The sequence below is a fragment of the Antechinus flavipes genome, chromosome 3 (genome assembly GCF_016432865.1).
Source record: "Antechinus flavipes isolate AdamAnt ecotype Samford, QLD, Australia chromosome 3, AdamAnt_v2, whole genome shotgun sequence".
In the NCBI taxonomy this organism is placed as follows: domain Eukaryota; kingdom Metazoa; phylum Chordata; class Mammalia; order Dasyuromorphia; family Dasyuridae; genus Antechinus; species Antechinus flavipes.
The window spans coordinates 208,415,337-208,437,710 of record NC_067400.1 but is presented as its reverse complement, the minus strand read 5'-3'; the positions used below and the strand labels follow the sequence as shown (position 1 = coordinate 208,437,710).

The window sequence follows — 22,374 nt, the reverse complement described above, 5'->3', positions numbered from 1 at the left end:
ACATTTATACAAGCTATAAGCAGGAAAATGGGCAATAATGTAGTGAAAGAACGTGCTAGAAAGGCGACAGTGGATCTCCTGTAGAAGCTGGGATTTTAGCAGGGACTTCAAGAAAATTGGAAAGTAGGAGTGAAAAGGAAGATAATTATAAGATTGAGAAACAGCCGGTAAAAATGCCTGGAGTCAATTACTGGATCGCTGAATTATTTTGGGTGAGGAGAGGCACAAATCACGATAGACTTTGACTCCGCGGAAGGATTAAACGTTTAATCCCGAAAGTGATCGCGAGTGCAGTTTATTGATGAGGGGAGGGTCGTAACTTCTTTGTGCCTTTAACGTTTATCGACTTATTCCGGTCCTTAATTTGGAGTTCCCCAGCTTTTTTAGTATACGTTATTGAGTGGTTTCAGTCTTGGTTGAGTCTTCATAATCCCATTTAGAATTTTCTGGGTAAAGATACAATTTCCATTGCCTTCTCCAACTTATTTTACAGATAAGAAAACTGAGGCAAACAGGGTTATATGATCCGGTTAATGTCTTAAGTGTAATTAGAACTTCGGTCTTCCTGAGTCCGGTGCCGGTCTTTTGCACTGCTTTGACTTCCTGCCCTCTTAAACATTAAGAGCATACTAAGTGCACGGTCAGACCTGTGGCAGTTTAACGAAAGCGTTAGACGATTAGTCCTTTGAATAACTTTAGGGAAAAGTTACATAAATTCAAACACGTGAGATAAAACGCGAGCTGAAACTACCGGGATTAGTCGTTCTTTCAGAAACCTTCCTGGCTCTATATAAAATAAACCACCATTCGAGGGCGGGGCTAGAAGGAGAAAGGGGGCGAGGATCTGCCCTTCCCCCAGTATATTTAAATATCCTCTACGATATGATACGAAGCTGCGAGGCCCCGCCCATGGGCGGAGCGTATCTCCGGCCCCGCCCCCGAAGAGCGGGTAGGGGGGAGGTTGCGGGAAGGGGGCGGGTCCAGGCACCTCCCCCGGAGGCGGCTGCGGGGCCATTTCCTCTCCTCAGTGGCCGAGGCGGAGCCGGGCCCCGGCCCCGCCCCTGCAGACTCGTCTACCGCCTCCTCCCGCTCTGGCTCCCGCCACCAGCAGAAGCAGCCGCCACCGTCGCCACCACCACTGCCGTCCAGTGCCCCGCGCCCGCCATGCCCAACATCGTGCTGTTCAGCGGCAGCTCGCACCAGGACCTGTCTCAGAAAGTGGCAGACAGACTGGGACTGGAGTTGGGCAAGGTGGTCACCAAGAAATTCAGTAACCAGGAGACCAGGTGAGAGCGAGCGGGAGGGGGGAGGCACCACGCGGGCCCGGCGGATGCTGAGGCCACTCAGTCCATGATGTGTCGGCGTGAGCTATGTGGAGGATCGAACCGAGGCCGGGGGGAGGGGGTCACGCATGTCCCCACTAGCAAAGATGCAGAGGAGTAGAGAGGGGAGTAGGCGGGAGTTATCCCCTGTGAGGCCTGGAACGTGAATGAACGTTGGAGAGGCCCAGGATGCGCGGGAGCCTCGGCGCGGGAAGAGACGCAGCGTGCCCCCAGTCCAGCGGCCCGGGCTGTCGCGGATATCCCTCCCTCCAGCCTCGGTTGGAGGAGCCTCTTTCCGGGGGGCGGAGCCATTGCCGCCTCTTCTACTGGAGGGCAGAGGTGGTGCACGTGACGTTCCCTCCTTCACTTCTTCCCCCCCTCCCTAGTAGCCAGTATCGAGCCTAGGCCCTCTTCTTCCGTGCGCTACCTACTCGGAGGCCTCGTGGAGTGACTTGAATGGAGAAAGGAGATGGAAGTGAGAGCTGTTCACAAGCTTCCCGAGACGTGGCCCGGTTGGGCACAGAACTTCATCCCATCCACTGTAAACAGTTCTTTCGCTTGAGTTTCCCGAAAGCCCTTTGTAGAATTTAGCTCCCAAACCCGGAAGCGCGTTTCACTCCCTTGTTTGGCAGAGTGGAGGGCTGCGGGTGCGGAAAAGGAGCTTCTTCGCTGCTCCACGTCTCTCTCTTATCTGCTATAGAGCCGTTGGCATCTTAAAAACTACCCCCTCTATTAAGACGAATCTATTTCCAACCTTATTTACCTTCCCTTATTCCCTCCGCCAACATGGGGAGAGGTAGAGAAGAAAAACAAAAACTTTGTAACTAGGATATTTAGTCTGAGTTAGGCAAGTTTCCACCCTGTCCGGGTCCAATATTGTAAATCTTAAATTATTAAAACAGAAGTCTCAGCAAGTGGGAAATACCCTGGTACTTGGTGGGACCTCGGGGAATTTGACCTTCAACAGAGTAGTTAAATTATCCAGCATTTATTAAGCCCTAAAAAGTGTACTTTATATTCTGGACCCTGGAAATACAAAAATAGCTTGGGGTACCTGGAAGCCTGGAACTGCCCCTCCCCCCATCATCTCAGCACTTTTTGACCCCTTTGATGACCTCTTACTGGGTCCTCCCTGATTCTTGTGATTCTCCCCTTATCTCTGATCCAACCCCGCCTGGGTTCAGTTTACTGTGGAATACAAAACAAACTACAGTGCCTTCCAGAAAGTCTTAATACAATTTTAAGCAGTTTGAGACTCCCTGGTACAGGATAACTTGTAAGTAATCTTAGACCTGAGAAAGGCTTCTTGCAGAAGGTTGCATTTTAGTGGACACTTTAAAAAAAGAAAAATTACTGCATTTAACCCAGGAAACAGATAAAGTATTCCAAGCATGGGATCAACCAAATCGGATTTATCTTGCCAGTTCTTATTGTATAAATTGTACTTCTTGTTTTCCTTTACTACACTTTAATTTTTTTTTTAGATTTCTCTGAAACCTTTCATTTCTTAGGGCTTAATATATCTTGATTTCTTGGAGCATTCATATATACCCATTTGTTCAGCCATTCCCCATTTGATGAACATTTCTTTACTTTCTTTAGCACTCCAGAAAGCTGCACTAAATTTTTTTGTATATGTGAGTTCTATTTCTCTTTCTTTGGTCTCTGGAGTATAGACTTAGTGGTGCTTTTCCTGGTCAAAGGATGTCTTTGAGTACATCTCTTTTTCTCTCTCTGTCTCTCCTCCTGTCACTCCCTCTTTCTCTCCCTCTCTCCTCTCCCCTTCTCTCTTTGTCTCTATATACATATGTGTTTGTCTTTGTGTGTATATACATATACACACATGTGTATTTATACTTACACAAATACATAGTTATATATGTAGCTATATATAGATATGTATAAATAGATATACATTTTACTTTTGACTTCCTTACAAGTGGTTCAATGAATATCCCAAGTCCAAGAATCACTACCATATAAATGGCATATAGTGCTGTAAAGTGCTTTGAGGTTTGCCAGGTGCTTTATAATTTTACAAATATTTTCAAGATATCCTTGGAAGAGAGGTGTTATTTATCTCTTGTTTTTTCAGTTATTCTAATAGGTTGAATGTTTTTCTATTATCTATAAACCCAGGTAGTTTGTTGGTACTCCCAAACTCCCTGTCATCTACCTTTTGTCCTCATCATGTAAACTTTTTTCAACTGTCTTTGATTTGCCAGACACTGTTCGTCACCTTCTCCCCGATAAATTCTAAATTTCTATGACTTTGCTTTCTTCTGACTTGGTCTGACCCCTCCTGATTTTTAATATCATGCCTTGGGTGACTGCTAAGTCTCTATTTTGGCCCTTCTCTTATTAAACTGTATTATCTTGCTTGGTGATTTTATCAGCTGCCCTGGGTTTAATTTTCATCTCCATTGACAATCCTTATATCTCTTTATCCAGTTATGATCTTACTGACTGAATTCCAGGTTCCCATCACCAAATGTTTGTTGGACATCTCAAATTAGAAGCCCCATGGATATCTTAAACACAAAATTTCAAAACAGAACTTATTTTCCTCTCCAAACCCTTCCTTCTTCCTGCTTTGCCTGTTATTGTCAAGGCCCCATCCCTCGTGTTTGATTCAATTCCAGGTCACTCCACATATCCACTCCACAATATTTTGTGAAATATAGCCATTTCTACCTTCGTGACATCTTTCATATATGTCCCATTTTCTACACTTATAAAACTCTAGTACAGGACATTATCACTTATCATCCAGACTTTTGCAGGAGCCTCTAGTTGGTCTTTCCTCTTCAAGTCTCTTCCCACTCCAAAGCATCCTTTGTTCAGTTGCCAAAGTGACCATGTTACCTCCTGCCACCCCAAATCACTAATTCCATTAAATGAGCTCTAGTAGTTCCCTGTTCCAGAACTAAATGTAAAGTCCTGTTTGGCATTGAAAGTACTTTATAACCCTTCCTAACTTTGCAATCTTATTACTCTTTCCATGTATTTTTCTTTATTCTCTTCCATGTATTCTACAATCTAACATTAACTTACTGGGAAGAGAGTGAAGGATCATTGATATGTGCCAGATATTATGCTAAGCACTTTTAAAAAATATCTCATTTATTCCTCACAGCAGCCCTGCAGGGTACGTACTGTTATTATCCTCATTTCACAGTTGAGGAAACTGAGGCAAAGGTGAAATAATTTGACCAGGTTCAAACAACTAGTAAATGCCCTGAGGTCCTATTTGAATTTCTGTCTTCCTAACTCCAGGTCCAGGACTCTAGCACTCTACCCTGCCATCAACTACAGATGCTTAAGCAAGAATCTATCACCCTTCTCTGTGTTAACACTTAGCTGCCTTCAATGCCTGCTTAGGTTCTGTTACCTTCCTCTCAGGTTCCTTGGCTTTCTTCAATCCTCTGTTTAAATTCTGTCTTCTGCAGGAAGACTTTCCTAATCCTCTAATCTGTGTGTACCTTGTATGTCCCTGTTGTTTTCATGTTATCTCTCCCCCATTAGAATGTGAACTTCTTGAGCTCAGACAGGCCTTTCTTTATGTCCTCAGAACACACAGTGCCTTTTGCTTGTTGACTGATTTGTTTTGCTCTGTCGCCTATCCTTCGCCTCCCTCCACCCACCCACCCCTGCCCCCTCCTCCCGCCTCCCGCCTTCAGCCTTTGAGAGAAAAAGGTGTCTCCCAAGGGACTATCTGGTCCAAAGTGTAAAAGGTAACTTCGTTTATAGGGTCTTTACTTCCTTCAGCTTTAAACTCCTTGGTTTATGTCAAAAATGGAAGGGGGATAGGCTGGGTGAGAGTTGATAAGACTTTAAGTTATGTGTAACTAAAGAATTGAAAGCCCCAAGTTCAAACTCTTATCTTGCACACAATCTTTCTGAAGCCACTGTAACACTGTAAGAGTTCTTAAGGATACTTGCCAGTTCTAAATATACCATCCTATTGAAAGCAGGCTGTCCTACCCAGGCAAGGCACTCACTTCCCGAGTAAGATATATCATAGAGAAACAAACAGCTGTTGGAAGGCACCTAGATATGTCCTCAAGTCCAGATTGTAAAGAAATCTCAGATCACTCAAGAAGCATCATTAATGAACTTTGAAAATGGCCTAGATTCAAGGCCCACTTCTGCTATACACTGGCTATGGGCAATTGTAGCTTATATTCATGCCTCTCTGCAGATAGAATAGTCCCTGTCCTCAAAGAGTTTACATTCTATTTGCCTCTCACTACCCAATAACATCTACACATATAAGTAAAATGCAGTCTCCATAGGGACCTTCTACAGCTCCTAGTTGCTGTTATAATTTTGGAAATGATCCATTTGTACTTTGAGTGATTGCTCAATAAGACTACAATATAGTTGCATGAAAGTGAAATTTGATTATAATGCATTAATGATATTGTACAGCCACTCTGTACAGTTTTGCTGATTGTGCTTATTTTCTTTCCTTCCCACCTCTTCTGCCTCCTATTGAAAAAGGAAAAACCAGAGCAGCTAGATGGCTCAGTACTAGATAGAGCACTAGCCCTGAAATCAGCAGGACCTGAGTTCAAATGGGGCCTCAGATACTTCTTCAATGTGTGACCCTGGGCAAGTCACTTAACTCCAGTCATCTCAGCAAAAAAGAAAAACAAGAATCCTTATAACAGCTTATTGACATTTTTTTTTTCTTTTTGATGTTAGAAGAAACAAGTTGTGAATAATAAAACTCAAGCCTTGTAGGCTTTGAAACAGAAGTCCAGTCTTTTCCAGGTCATTAAAAATAGCAAAAAGAATTGTTTTTTAACTTGGTTCTCTAAATAACTGGAGGAATTCAGTTTGAAACTATTCTTCACCTGAGCTGCCAGCCCTATTTCCCCCGTTCCCACACCTTGAACTTTTTGAACTATTCTAGTCCTATACCCTGATGTCCTTTTTTTACTCTTCCCTATCTTTCCATGTTCCCTGTGTAACCTTTGTTAACAAGTCTTCCCCCACTCAAATGTTAATTTATCTTGATAAGTACATAATAGATCTCCATAAAAAGAATACAAGGTGTAAGATAACTATCCAAGCTGTCTGTTTATCTCCAATTATTCTTTGCACATGTTTCCAGCCACCCACTTTCTCATTTCTTCCCTCTTGTGGCTTATATTCCAAATTGAAAGTAATATCCTTTACCAGCTTAACTGCCTAACTCTTCTACAGTCTTGACTCATAAAATGAGCACTCTCAAAATGCCTAGCAACTTATGGTAGCTTTTGTCTTGCGCCAGAAAAGGTAATGGAGTTGGTATAATTAATTATGCTTCTCTAAAGGGTTTGGTTTTTCACATAAATCATTCAAGTTAGAATACAATTTAAATTGGTTTGAAGGGGGTAAGCATTAGACTAGACTATTTTTTTTAGATTTTTACTTAAGATTTTATTTAAGAGTTTAAATGTACTTCATAATGAAAACAAATAGTTCCTGCTCATTTGGTTTGGCTTGGTAAACACAAAGTGAGGCAAGCCTTCCAGTCACAACGTCAGTTCAGTTCAATGAGCATTTATGTATTAAATACCAGGTGCTGAAGATGCAGGGATGAAAATAGTTACCGTCTGTTGTATTATTTTTTTTTTTTTGATGGGAGAGGGAATATATTATCTACGTGTACAGAAAAATGAATAAAAAATAGAGTAAGTAATTTCTGGGGGGAAGATCAGTTTGTTGACAGTAGTATTGCTGGATCAAAGGGTGGTTTTTCCTGAATTATCGAAAAATTTCTTTCTCATTTAGAATTTGTAATGTACACATCCCCATACATATTTAAAACTATGTGATATTCAAAGTCCTGTGAAAGAAATTGAATTTGAAAAAAAAATGTGAAGAAAAATATTGGCCTTAAGTTTTAGATAATAGTTTACACTTTGAAGCATCTTGGTGCTTACAGCAATAGTGTTGAGATTTAGAGACATTCTTTACTTTATTGCTTTTGCTCCATTTACCATCTGTGATGTACTCTTTTCTTCATTTCTGCTGCTTGGAATCTCTTAACTTCAAGACTTACCTCAAGCACCACTTTCTTCCTGAAATCTTTCATGAATCCCCAGTAGGTGAGAGCATTTGCCCTCAAAATCCTCTCCCCCCCCACCTTGAAAAAGAAAGAAAAACAATATCCCTTATACAAACATGTAGTCAAGCTAAAGAAATTTCTAGGTTGGCTACATTCTGCCCCCCGCCACCCCCTCCGTAACATCTTATTTTACATTCTAAGGCTTCACTTCTTTCATAGCATACTTCATTAAGTAACCCTCTGGAATAGTGATTGGGCAGAGATTTTAAATTTTTTCTAAGGTTTATTTGACTTTACAGTATTGTTGTCTTTCTATAAATTTTCCTTTTTGATTCTATATATTTTGCAAAAAAAAAATCTTTCTCTGAAACTATTCCTTCCATCCATTCTTGTAGTACAGTAGTATTCTATCACAAAAATGTAAGGTACATATTTTTCCCTGTAAGATTACACTGGTTTTGTCTGGTTAAGTTATTCTTGGTTGTGAGCCTATATCCTTTGCTTTCTAGAATATTATTTTCCAAGTTCTCTATTCCTTTTTAGTTGTTGCTGCTAAATCATGTGTGATCTTTATTATAGTTCCCCAGTATCTGAATTCTTTCTAGCTTCTTGTAGGATTCTTTCTTTAACCTGGAAATTCTGGGGTTTGGTTCTGATGTTGCTGAGAATTTTTATTTGGTAGTCTTTTTCAGGAAGTGACTGGATTTATTGTTCTCAGGATATAACTAATCTGAGTATTTTTGTGATTTCTTGAAAAAAAAGTCTAAGCCTTTTTATTTGGTAGTGATTTTCAGGTAGTCCAGTGATCCTTACATTTTCTTGCAGAATTATTTTCCATATCACTTGTTGTCACTCTGAAATACTTCAGATTCTCACCTAAAGTTTCAGGATTTTGACTTTGTGTTAATATTTCTTACTGTCTTAGGAAGCATCAGCTTTTATTTGGTCCATTCTAATTACTAGGGAGTTTTATGCTTGGGCAAGGTTTTGTACTTCTTGTGCCAAGCTGTTATTTCCCTTTCCAGTTCTTCCATTTCCATTTTTTTCTCACTACACTTATAAAAACATTTTTTAACTCTTAAAAAAAATTCCTGCTTTATCTCCCTGAAATTCTAGTTTTAATTTATGCCTAGCTGTTTGCTTTTTTTCCCCCTTCAAAAGTGTTTGTTTTCTCCCCTTTGAGATTTTGCTTATAGGTATTATTGAAGCCATTTTCTTCTCTTAGTTTGTGTCTTAAGTATCTCTGTCTTCAGTTTTTGGTAGGGATTTTGGTTGGTTGTTCATTCTTCTTTGTCTGGACTGGTCCTGCTGCTCCTTTCTTTGGGGTAGTGTTATGTTATCCCAGCATGTCAGGGATACCTCACTCTGGTGACCTTCAAAGCTTTGAGTGCTTCCATAGTGGTCTACTTCAGGTTAAATCTGATTACCTTTCCCTTCACTCATTCAAGTTCTTAACTTGAGTTTGTGCTACTGTTGAACTTAGCCACCATCAGTACAGTGGGGGGTCCCTACCCCTCCCCCAAAAACATTTTTGATATCTCAGAGTGACAGACCTCTAGGTTTCCCTTTGTTCTGGGAGTCCTGGTTATTCTTCTACAGGCTCCAGAATGTGCTAGATGGTGGAGCTAAGCCCCCACTCTGCACCTGTGGGGTTGATACCACACAGCAGCTACTTGTTCCTCACTTATTTCGTGTTCATTACACAGCCTGGGACCTCCCCCTACAATGTCACCACCAGGCACATGTCTTCTTAGTCCACCCTGGATCTTGTGATCCAAAACTGGGTGGTTAGCAGCCAAATTACAATTGGCACCCATACCTGTCTCCTGCATAAAGTCTGAGATACCTTTCTTTGAGCCTGGGATCTTGTGGTACCTATGTGCATTAATCTTGTTCATCTTTCAGTCCCTGGGCTCTTTGTAGCCTTGTGACCCTGTCTATATCCAATCCCCAACATTCACAAACTTTTCCTGTATGTGTTAATATATTGCCCTAAGCCAGAAAAAAAAAAAAGAATCTCCTTTTTTTTTTTTTTTTTTTTTTAAATTTCCTGATAAGGATTCAGTCTGATATTTTCTAGATCTATTTGGAGGTGTTTTGTGGGAGGAATCTTGATATACTTCTTCCTGCTACCTTTATTTAATCTCCTTTTCACTGTTTCACCTGTATCCTGCACCTAGGACATATATAGTAGTAAATAGGAGGTACTTATCAGAGTTTATTAATGGATTAGTTAATGGATTGATTAATAAAATCATATTGACCATCAAATTTTGATGTTCATAACATTTTAGAATTAAAAGGGAACTTGGGTATTACTCCTAAGATTATTGGCCTCAACATAAGTCCATATTAAAGCATTCTTGATAGATGATAATCTTACCAAAGGCTTAATTCTGATTGAAGACTAACTCAGGACATCCCCATTTCCATTTTGGAACGCTCGAATTGTTAGGGAATCTTGAAATCTGCCTTCCTATAGCTTATGCTCATTAGGATAGTCCCTGTCCTCTGTTCTAATCTCTCAGCCCCTGTGACCATTTCCTTCAGAAGATGCTTTTATGGCAATTAGTTTGAAAAACCTTGATTCAAATCCTATCTCTGAACACTTGACCAAGACAAAATTATTTCATTTATCTAAATCTCAATTTCCACATTATTATTATCATATAATAGATATTATCCACATTAATAGACAATATTAGTATTATCTATTACTAGTGATACAACTTCAGTTGGGAGGATCAGATGACATGAAATATGTAAACTGTTTTAACATTTGCCAAGCTTTTATAAATGTTTGCTATTAGTATTTATAATGGCTTGGAAAGAAAGTCTAAAGGGGTCCTGAGACAAAAAGTTTTGAGAACTGCTGAATTTTTTCACATTTGCCTAAAATTCTCAGGTATTTCACATTCCAGTTGTATATAAGCATCTTAAGGCACTTAATAAATAATACATTATACTTAATAACTCCTACCATGTAATAAATAATATTTGTTGAACTGAATGAACTGACTTCTAATTTTTAAGCTCATTCTTTTCTGGGCTCCACGAGGGCTTTATATTTACTCCTGATATGATTTGTCCTATCAATACAGCTTTTAAAAAATGCTTTGGATTCTAGTTCTGCTAAATAGGTTATTATCTCTACAAGTTTGTGACATCTGTGTCTTCCTTTTTCAATTAATCATGTCTGAGAGGAGCTGACCAATATTGTAGATATTTTATGGTCACCGTAAGAATGTTTGAGTAGTCAGCTTGGGTAGGACTGCCATAGTTAACATTTTATTAACATAATCTAAATTAGATTGTGACTCTAGGCTGAGACTACCTTTTGTGAATCTTTTTATCTCATTTCTTAGCAACAGTGCCTGGCACATAGTTGGAACTTATTTAAGTTATTAGTGGTCATAAAGATTATTGGAATCCTGCTAAATTCATAAAGGTGAAATTTTGCTTAGGTACACAGAATTATTATCATGGGCATGGGCATGGGACAGGGACTAGCATGAGAAAGGATATTAGTAGCCCATTGGTCCATCCCCTTCATCTTTTACACATGAGGAAATTGAAGCCCATTTTTTTGTACAGCACTCAAGGTCATATGCCACTTTTCACTTTTAATCAAAAATTAGTTTCTCTGTGTGACTGATCATTTATATTTGGTTGTATTTTGTTTTTGTTTTTGTTTTTTTAATCAAGAAATGGTTCTGATGATCATGATGATAATGTCCTTTCTTCCTTGAATTAGTGATATTGTTGGTCTTATAAATAAGCCAGGGATTACAATAATAGATTGATTGATTTGGGAAGTCTCAGTGTAGTTAGTTAGGTGGTCTATATGTCCCCAAGATGTCTAAATTTCCTACATCCCAGAACCAATACACAAGGTAATGTGTTCTCACAGGAACTGAAATTAGTTCTTTGGATGCATCAAGCATAAATACATGCATATTGTTTCTAGCTTATTTTTGTGTCATGCTATACAGGTACCCATTAGGTCTCGGTTATTATACTAATTGCAAAAAACTTATATTCAGTGTATGTAGCTATAAATCTTTTTCTTAATTAGTAATTTCATTTACATAAAAGCTTGGAATATATATTCAAAGTCTTAAGGAAATTTATGGAAACTTTAATTTTCTGTGTATCTTTCTCTGCTAAGCACTTAGCACAGTTTTTTGCTCATGTAAAGCTTTATAAATGCATTTTGAAGGAATGATATCTTAATCAAAGAGTAAGTTATCTTTCTTGTATAGTTTATGTAGAGGGGAAAAAAAAAACACAAATATAAGTCAAATTCAGATTCAAGAAGACCTGGATTCAAATTTACCTTCCAACATAAATCTTCCCTGTGATCCTAAGCTAGTGGAGTCATTTAATAATTTTAGTGCCCCAGGCAAGTCTAAGGCTAAACCCAGCCCTGCCCTTCTTATTTTCACTGGTGAGAGCTTTTTCATCTGAAATTCCCTTTACTTATAAAATCAGAGATAGGGAGTAGTGAAGATAATGAATGACCTATTTGATTAATAGTTGAGATTAATTACATTTCTTTTTCTCTTTATAATTGGTCTCTTATTTAATCAAACAAACCTTAAGAATCTATTTATCTTTGTAGCTCTACCCACCCACCCCGACCTTCCAGACCCAAAAAATGGTCTAGAGAAGAAAATGGAAGTGTCTTTGCCAAGAAAACCCAATGAAAAAAATAGACCATGAAGAGTTGGGCACACTGAATAATAAATTTATCTTTGTAGCCCCATGCCTAGAAAAGCTCCTGGGACACATCAGATGCTTAATAAAATGCTTGTCAAATGAATTTTCTTCATGAGTATTTCATTTTTTGCCATAGCAACAAAGAAATCATATCATCCAGTGTGCATGCAACAAACAACATTATGAAGTGCTGGATCAGAGATAGCTGTGGACTAAAAGAAGTCAGATGACCTGGTTTTGGTTCTGCTTATTTGTCTAGGCATCTTACACAATTTAGTTAACTTCTAAGCCTCGATTTTCTCATTGGGGGGGAGGGGAGGGGGAACAGGGAATACTAAATATATGACTTGCCTATCATGGATGAAGTTGTCACAAAAATCTAATGACATAGTGGTTAGGAAAGCACTTTATAAACTGCAGAGAGCTACAGTGTTATCAGAAGAAAAGGCATGGGACTGTTAGTGAAAACTATGCAATTCAGTTATCAAGTCAATAGCTAAGATGATGTCTTAGTTGCTACACTTAGTCATTGACTAAGGCATTTTGGCAACTTAAAGTTGTCTAGGTATTGAATCCATCTCCACTTCTCAATTAGGAATTTTTATTTTATTTTATTTTTAATAGCTTTTTATTTACAAGTTATTTGCATGGGTAATTTTACAGCATTGATAATTGCCAAACCTTTTGTTCCAATTTTTCCCCTCCTTCCCCCCAACCCCTCCCCTAGATGGCAGGATGACCAATACATATTAAATATATTAGAGTATAAATTAAATACAAAATAAGTATACATGTCCAAACCATTATTTTGCTGTACAAAAAGAGTCGGACTCAGAAATATTCTACAGTTAGCCTGTGAAGGAAATCAAAAATGCAGGCGGGCAAAAATATAGGAATTGGTAATTCGATGTAATGGTTCTTTGTCATCTCCCAGAGTTCTTTCGCTGGGGGTAGCTGATTCAGTTCATTACTGCTCCATTAGAACTGATTTGGTTGATCTTATTGCTGAAGATGTCCAGGTCCATCAGAATTGATCATCATATAGTATTGTTGAAGTATATAATGATCTCCTGGTCCTGGTCATTTCACTCAGCATCAGTTTGTGTAAGTCTCTCCAGGCCTTTCTGAAGTCATCCTGTTGGTCGTTTCTTACCGAACAATAATAGGAATTTTTATTTTAGAGACATCAAGGATTAAAAGAGTTTAGAAATATCTAAGTAGGAAGTCCCATGGTTTTATCATTTTGCTGTTTCAATGGTTAATCAACTTAAACAGGCTTCCTTTTCTAGACTGTATAAATATTACATGTTTATTATAGTGCTTTAAGTTCTACCAAGAACTCTACCTATCTTATCTCATATGTTCCTATGAACAACTCAGGTAGGTACCAGTGGTTCTACTTTCCATTTTTACATTAAACTGAGTTCTTTTGCTTTTCTTTATATCTCCAGTGCTTAAGATGATGTATTACTATATAGTAAGCATTTAATAATTAGGGTTCAGAGCAGTTAAGTGATTTTGTCCAGGTCACATACCTGGTGTGAATGAGGAAAATTTGAACCCAGGTCTTCTCAATTTCCAGGTTTCCATGTGTAACTGATCCATGTATCTAATGTAAACAAACAGCAATATTAACTCTATGATTAGGAGAAAATTCATCTTTATAAGGATCTAAGTTTTGGGTTGGTTATTCTGAAACCACATGTGATGAATTTCAGTTGTCCTTAATCTTACAATTTTTTATGAATAAGACCATTTGATGAATCTCTGATCTCAAAAATTATTAGTAATAAAATAACATTCATCTTTCCTTTTAGTGTAGAAATTGGTGAAAGTGTGAGGGGAGAAGATGTCTACATCATCCAGAGTGGCTGTGGAGAAATCAATGATAACTTGATGGAACTTCTCATTATGATCAATGCTTGCAAAATTGCATCATCATCTCGGGTGACCGCAGTGATCCCATGTTTTCCTTATGCTCGACAAGATAAGAAAGACAAGGTAGGTGAGAGATGTGGTGCATTCCAAGCATCTTTTCAGGTTTTCTCTTCCACAGATTTCATCAAAAATACCTTTGAAAACTATTTTGTAACTTTTAGAAGAGATGGGCTATTTTTGGTTCCTTTACCTTTTTTCTATCATTGAATGTTAGATTACATTAATATTTTTAGAAAGAAAAGATATAGGGTGTTTATTTATACTCCTTCAATAGTGAATTTTAGTGTACTTTTTTTTTTAACTCCTTACCTCTTTTTCTTCCCCTAAAAAGAAATTTAAAAATGACTGAATAATAGAATAACAGGGAATTCAGTGAGACTGCCCTAAATAGTATAATTAGTATACATCGTGAGCTGAACTCTTATCTCCCTTTAGCTTCCACCTCTTAGTTCTGGTTCTTTTCATCAAAATAACATTGGGTCTGCTCTCTCACCCATGTTTTTCTTTTAAATCTGTGAAAATAATTATAAAGATTATAATTATCTTCAGATCTTTAAAATATTTCTGACATTGTTTTGAGACCTTCCAAGTCACCCTTCAGTGAACATCTTTTACTCTGCCCAGATTTCCTCCCTCATAGAAAATACTGGACACAATGTTCCTTCCACATACTCTCTGATTAAAAACTCCTTTGATGTGGTTTTGTTAAAATCTAAATTCAGTACCTTACACAACTCAACTTTTATGCAAACTAGAGATTTTCTAGTCTAGTTAGTTTCTAATCTCTATTATGTCAACATTGCTTTTCAGCTTTGAGGCTTGGGCAAGATCTGTGTCTTCATCCAGATTATCCCTTCCCCTCAGGTCACTTATTGTGTATTGTAGCAACTCTGGCCTTCTCTCTCTTCCTTAGCCTGACTTGTTACATTATCCTTAGGGTGCTATTAGGGTCACCCCAAGATAGCCTTTATCCTTGCTTCCGTCCACTTGAATCCCTCACTTACTCTTCAAATTTGTTTTCTGGCTGCCAGTGACACTTCAAAGCCATAACCAAAAAGTTCTTCCTTGTTCCTACTCTCTCTTGCTCTCCCTCGCCTCCCTCGGGGTCGGGAGGGGGGGGGGGGGAGAGGGGAGAAGGGCGTGGTGGAACCAGCTCAGAATTATCTGTTTTGATCTATGTCCTAGTGTGGCATGACTTTTAAATGAGCCTGTTTCTGCTATCACTGGCTGGGATCTTGAAGACTTCTTCAAAATTCATTCCTTACTCTTAGAGGCATTGATTCTACAAACCTGGAGCCAAGAATAATCAGGAGCTAAGGCAGGCTCCATTCTCTTCATAATTTTGGGACAATGAAAGTCAGCTAGCTTCAGATCTGAACTCAGTGAGAAGACACTAGGGAGCAATCTGAACTCATAGGGTCATAGGCTCCATTCCCTTCACCAGCCACTGTCAGTTAACAACTCCAAGCTTTTTGTGAGTCAAAAAGTAGCTGAAATCTGGACTCTATAATCCCAAAGCTCTTCAACATGTGATGCATTGACCAGAACCAATCAGTCTGAAGTGGTCTAAAATAATTGTTTTTTTTTTTTTAAATATATTTAGTGATTGCTGTCATTTTAAGAAATGTTATCATAGAATACAGCTACTTATCTGTTTCATTATTATCTTAATATGTAACAAATATATGGACCAGCATGTTTTTAAAGAATTCACTCGCCCAATATTCATTTGTTCCTCAGCAAGGTAGCATGCGGTACAATTAAAGATTAAGATCAGAAATCCTATCACTATTTGGATGAATTTCAAAATAATTTCCCTTTACTTTTTTTTTTTTTTTTTTAGTAAACCCTAATGCTTATTTTGGCCCTAGTTATACTTTGAGCTTTAGAGTTCTTAGTTACAAGTTTCGTATTTGAGTGCTTTGGTTTTCTTACTTCTGGATCATTAAAACACCTTAATTTTGTTAGTCACTTTTTCTCTATAAAGCTAAATTTCACAAGAAAATGTAGTGAAGAGAGGAAAAGTCTTAATTTTTGAATCCCAATTTAAATTTGGAATGAAGGGATTGTATAAAGCAAGGAAAAAATTAAGGTCAGGATGTCACCAGGGAAATATTGTGGTTATATCATCAATTATAAGATAATGTAAATAGTCTATGCCTAGATCACTATTATAAATCCCATTATTTTGAATTTCAAAACCAGTTCACAATCTTTGATTGTGCTGTAGTCTCATATTGTGGCTCAAAATTCTATGTACTTTTGACTGAGTTAAGTCATTTAGTTATTTGAAAACCATTATTATGTTAACAGATATTTTTAGCACACAAGCAATTGTGCTAGATTTTATAGGAGGTACTGGAAAGTACAATAAGATCTTTTTGCCCTTAATTCAGAAGATATCTTCCATGTGAAATAGTTTATTAGATAACAGATCAAGAAATATGAGAAAAGTAAGTTGTTTATTAATTGTCTAATGAGTGATAAGAGTTAAAGTGTAGAATTCTGGGGAACAAGTCCAAGGGTAAGATTTGAGCCTTCAAGAAACAATTGTTTTTAATTGGGGGGAGGGAGGAGGGAGATAGGTAGAGACATTTTCCAGAGAAGAGAATGAGCACCAGGGTGATCCAGGAGAAACTGGGAGACATTTTCCATCAACAGTAAGTTCAGCAGAAAGAGTAAGGAGAAATAATTGGAAAGAGTAAAGGACTGAAGCCAGACTTTGGATTTTAGGATGAAGAGTATTTGGATCTTAAATTGGGCAGTTGAGAACTGACTTTGATACTGTTTTGTAGAATTTTAGGGAAACTGCCATTCTCTTAATCTAAAAGGAATACACTCTTAATTCCAATATGGCCTCTTACCCTTCTCCTTTTTCTTCCCCCCAAAGGAGAAAAAGATTTAATAGAGACCTTGTTTGCTAGTAAACTAATTATAGGATTGTGTCCCCTTGACTGTCAGTTTTCTGTAAAAATGAAAAGTTTGGAATAGATTATCTCCAAGATTACATCCACCCCTTAAATTCTTTGATTCTAAAATTGTAATTAATGCTTAAAGGCTGTTGTAAGAGCTTTATTATTTTCTCAAGCCTAATTTATCATTATTTTCTAGTCTTTACATTTTCCCCAACATTATAACTCCCCTAACTTAACTTTCTTTGAAAGTTATTTTTCATTCTGTTTATAGAACTACAAACGAACTACCTTGCAGTTGAGTTTTGCCTTTTTATCTGAATCCATTTACTCCATGATTTCTATCTTTTGCCACTAGATGGTGCTTGTGTGTGAATTTAAGGCCACCTTCCCATTTTTAACTATTAAGATAGAGGGAGGCAGTCTCATATTCCTATTCTGTAAATACATTATTTCTTAGAACAAGGTCTGATTAGAATTAAGCTCTTTAAGGAAATTGAACAATATAAATACTTTAAGAAATCCAGTTTGAAGTTATCTTAAACGTTATTTGGTCCTTTTAATGGTTTGATCAAGGACAGCTATTGAAGACAGTAATGTTTTGTCAGAAAAAAACATTTTTTAAAAAGGACTAATATAATTAACAATCCTTTTCTGATTTTGGTATTACTTATAACTTCTTTTTGAGAAGAACTTACTCATAATTTAAAATGTATTGTCCTAAAACATTTTAAAATTTTTAGCCTATTTTTAAATTAATCTTTTGTCTATGTCTCATTTTTATAAAGCTTTTGTTACTGTTCACAAATATACATAAGAACTTACAGCTGAAAGGACTGCTAGAATTTCTAAATGTGTGCTGCTCAGCAGGTTGTCTGATCTACTTTTATGAATTCTAAATTTTAAATTCTACAGCACCTGCTGCAAATCTTTACCCTCCTTTTCAGCCTCCTTCCACTTAGAACAGATAGCTTTTTTATGGAATGATTATGACTATCTGACATGAGCTAGCTCTCTTTTCTTTCCTTCAAACCTCAGAATTTCTGAGAATTATTAGCAACTCTTTCTCCTATTCTCAATCTTGATCTTATTTCTTCCTTTCTTCTCTGTGGCCTTCCCTCAATAGTTAATCTTTTCTCTTTGATATTCTTATTCTTTCTTGCATGTCATGTTATCATCTCCTTGACATCATGGTTCTCTTCCTGGATGAAGGACAAACAATAATAATAACCACAACAACCCATCCAGTTAATACTTCCTGGAAACAAGTGGAAGCAAGCTAGCCACGGGCACCTAGTAGCTTAAAACGTAGATTCTGTGCTAAGGTCTAGTGATACAAACATTATTAAAAGGTAAGATGATCCCTGCCCTCAAGGAAGTTACATTTGTGAGACAACACTGTTTCCTGAGATCTACTATCTCTTTAATCTCTCATCTCTTTTCCCAAATAATTGTTTGTGTTTGTGTATGATAAATCCCTCTGACACTTTGGTGAAACTTATAGACCCCTTTTCAGAATAATATTTAAAATAAGGGAAAACCTATGATTACAAAGCAAACCAATTATTTAAATACAGTTAACAAAATTTGAAGGGAAAAAAAAAACCAAGGTTAAGAATCTTTGCTCTACTTAAATTGCTTATTACTGATTTCCTAGTCACTTAATGAGTTTTTTCTCCCCAGGTTACTGGCTTTTTTCCCCTTCAACTTCTTTCTATTGCTTCAGACATAGTTCATTTCACTACTCCCTTCTGGGTACCTTCTTCTTCCTAGACTTTAGAGGTAATTTACTTTCTGGATTCTCTCATCTCTCTAATCACTGCTTCTCTGGATCCTCATCTTATTACTGCCTTCTTAATTCTGATGTTTCCTAAGGATCTGTCTTGAGTTTTACAGTTCTGTGATAATAGCCTCTAAATCTGTAGACCTCTTTTCTAAGCTCACATTTTCAGCTAGATCCAGAATTAACTTTATATATATATATATATATATATATAATCCCCCATGTACCTAAAAATCAACATCCTCACACCTAAGTTATATTGTCTTTCCTCAAAAACTTAGTCTTTACTAGTTCCTGTTTATTCTATCTAGTCTTCCATCTTTGGCTCTTTCCTTTTATCCAGTCTCATGCCAAATCCTTACCATTCTACCTCTAGGAAACTTCTTTCACATTCATCCTCTGTTCTTTTCTAATTCTCACCATCCTTGTTCAGGCCCTCATTACTCTCCAGTTTGGCTGCATTGCAGAGTACAACAGAAAAATAATGGTCCAAACAGAATAAAAAGATAGCTATAATTCCTATCTAAGCAGCCAACAAGCATCTACTTTGTGCCAGATTTTAGGGCTCTAAAAAAAAAAAAAAATCCAGTTCCTTCTTTCAAGGAGTTTACATAGAATTGGGGCTGAAGTAGCAATAACTTAAATACATATAAGTAAATACAAAATTTATATAAATAGTTCTTCGATTTTATAGATAGTTTTTCAATTTTCTACCCTGTTGGAATCTTTACAAAGTGTTAAGTCATTAGAGTTGATAGAGACAATAATTATCTAATTTAATATGGTTCAGTATGATTGCTCTAATCCTACAAGGAGATGTTTTGGGCCAGAACCTGAAACAAGGTACTAAGTAGAACTAATTGATACAATGCTTGTGTTCACACCTTTAGAGAGCTCATTTAAGCAAGAAGTATTTAAGTATTCATTGGAGTTCACAAGTATGGGAGATTCTCAAAGTAAACTTTGTAACTTTGTGAATTCACACCTCCCTTGAAGCTCTTAGGCCAGAGAACACTCTGGAAGAAAACCCATAATCCCACTCTCTCAGAAGAGTCATATATAAGCCCAGTCAAGAGAATTAAGCTGAATTAGATTGGAGAGGAGCACGCTGGGACAGATGCAGAGCACGTTGGGAAATTGAGAGCCAGAAGCCCTCTCTCAGAGGCAAGAGAGATTCATTCCATTTTCCACTTGGCTGACTAGTGGCTGAAGAAAGCAGAGGCAGAAGCAAAGGACAAGCTGCAAGAGTTCTTGGAACCAAGCAGAGAGATAGGCCTCAACTAACCGGGCTATTTGGAAGGAGAAAATAAACGTTTGTATTTTTACCAGCTGGCTGCATTTGGGTGATTATTACCTTTGACTGAAACTAAGACTGCCTCCAGAAAACCTCCCCGAGAAACCTGCTTTCTCCCAGAGAGAACCTTTATATTATTTTAAAAGAAGAAAATCACCACACTACCCCGTCTCCTCAAATAACATGTGCAGACCCACAAAATAACAGAACCCAGAAATGCCAAGCTCTGCTGTTTTTAAGCATTTTTTTAATGACTATTATGGATCATATTCATTACATATTTTTGTCCTATCAGTCCTAGAATGACATGACTCAGCCTTTACATTTGCTGAGAAAAATAAGTAGCTATACAAAAATTCTCCAACACTAATATTAATTGCTAATCTATTCCTAAAATCCAAATCTTTATGGATTAGAAGAATGGAGTAGAGACTGTAGGTAAAATACAAATTTTATAAACTTACTAGTTTCCTCAATTTCCATTTCTTCTTACTCTTATCCTTTGTCCTTTGAGCCACAGCCAGTTAGGCTGAATTCTTCACAACAGCAGCTTATGTTTATTTTTATGACATGCATAACTAGAGTAACTCAGTTTTCTACAAAACCAGTCTGTAGTGCCCCAATTTCATAAGTATCTTATCACTAGTTACTTCAACTATGTTTTCCAACTTTGCTTACTCACATATTCTTTTTTTCTTTTAGGAATTTGGATGTTTTTTGTTTTTTACAACAGTCACTGCTCTATCCAACCCATCTTTATTTGTAACAAAAAAAAAATTCTTAAAAAAAAAAAGAAAAGAAAAAAACTTCAGTAAAAACTTAAGCAACATATCAAGTTAAATCCTAACAGTATCCTATACCCATAGTTCACTTTTGTAAAGAAGGAAGAAAAATATTTTCTCAACTCTTATTATTCATCCTTTCTAGGGCAAAGGAATATTCCTTTATATTGGGGTACCAAAGTTTGGTTAGCTAAATATTGATAGGTAGTTGTATTGCCATCTTGCCTTATTCCTCTGTATCTTGCAATATATTACTGTATATTGCATATACATACATACATATATATATATATATATGTATATATATATATATATATAGTATATTGCAGACCTTTCTTTCTCACAGATATTATTCACATAGGTCCCCTTACTTTCTTTTTCATATTTTGCAAGATGACTTTTGACCTCATCACTCAATTGAAACTACTCCCTCCAAAGTTCTCTCTTGGGACTTTTTCTTTCTATGCCCCTGATCTTGGTGACCATTTCCATGAATTTAAATCTGTTTCAATGGATTCAGTGAGCATCGCCATCTAAGTCACTTCCAGATTTATCAGTCCTAGTCTCTGAATTTCAGTCCCCTATACCTAGTTTCCTATTAGATATTTCATAAGCATTTCAAACTCATTATTACAAAACTGAATTCATTATCTTTTTCCCAAAATTTTACCCATTTCTTTTTAGGGTGCCATTTTCTTCCAGTCTTTCTGGTTTATAATGTTATAGTTTATTTTCTTGCTCTCTTTCACCCCATATATCTGTTTACTTGCCAGATTTTGGCCCTAGGCTCTCCAATCCATTCTCCTCATAGCCACAAAAGTGATTTTCTTTTAAGTACATCTTATTCCTCAATGCAATAAACTAATGATGACTCCCTATTGGCTCTAAAATGGTTTATAAACTTCTCTGCTTGGCTCTGTAAACTCTTTGCATCTTATCCCCAGCCTATTCTTTCAGATTCATTTTACATTGCTCTCTTCCCCGAATTCTGTGGTCCATACAAACTGGCTTACTCTCTGGTCATCACACAGAGCACTCCTATATCCTGTTTTTGTGCTGTTGCACAGATTATTTCTTTTTTTTTAAATTTTTATTTTATATATTTTATTTTATTTTATAATAACTATATTGACAGAATCCATGCCAGGGTAATTTTTTTTACAACATTATCCTTTGCACTCGCTTCTGTTCCGATTTTTCCCTTCCCTCCCTTCACCCCCTCCCCTAGATGGCAAGCAGTCCTATATATGTTAGATATGTTGCAGTATATCCTAGATACAATATAAGTTTGCAGAACCAAACAGTTCTCTTGTTGCGCAGGGAGAATTGGATTCAGAAGGTAAAAATAACTTGGGAAGAAAAACAAAAATGCAAATAGTTCACATTCATTTCCCAGTGTTCTTTCTTTGGATGTAGCTGCGTCTGTCCATCATTTATCAATTGAAACTGAGTTAGGTTTCTTTGTCAAAGAAATCCACTTCCATCAGAATACATCCTCATGCAATATCGTTGTTGAAGTGTATAATGATCTCCTGGTTCTGCTCATTTCACTTAGCAGCACAGATT

General features: G+C 37.2%; 1 protein-coding gene across 2 annotated transcripts in view; it reads left to right on the top strand.

Moving 5' to 3' along the window:
- The first annotated feature begins 950 nt into the window (after positions 1 to 950).
- PRPS2 (phosphoribosyl pyrophosphate synthetase 2) overlaps positions 951 to 22,374 on the top strand; it is a 44,285-nt gene continuing 22,861 nt past the window's right edge. Inside the window, exons 1-2 of one of the 2 annotated variants that reach the window (XM_051984524.1) lie at positions 951 to 1,286; positions 13,917 to 14,100. In XM_051984524.1, coding sequence (XP_051840484.1) covers positions 1,165 to 1,286; positions 13,917 to 14,100 — 306 coding nt within the window. In that variant the 5' untranslated portion in view covers positions 951 to 1,164. The remainder of the gene's footprint in view (positions 1,287 to 13,916; positions 14,101 to 22,374) is intronic. The other variant, XM_051984526.1, reaches the window with a different exon arrangement.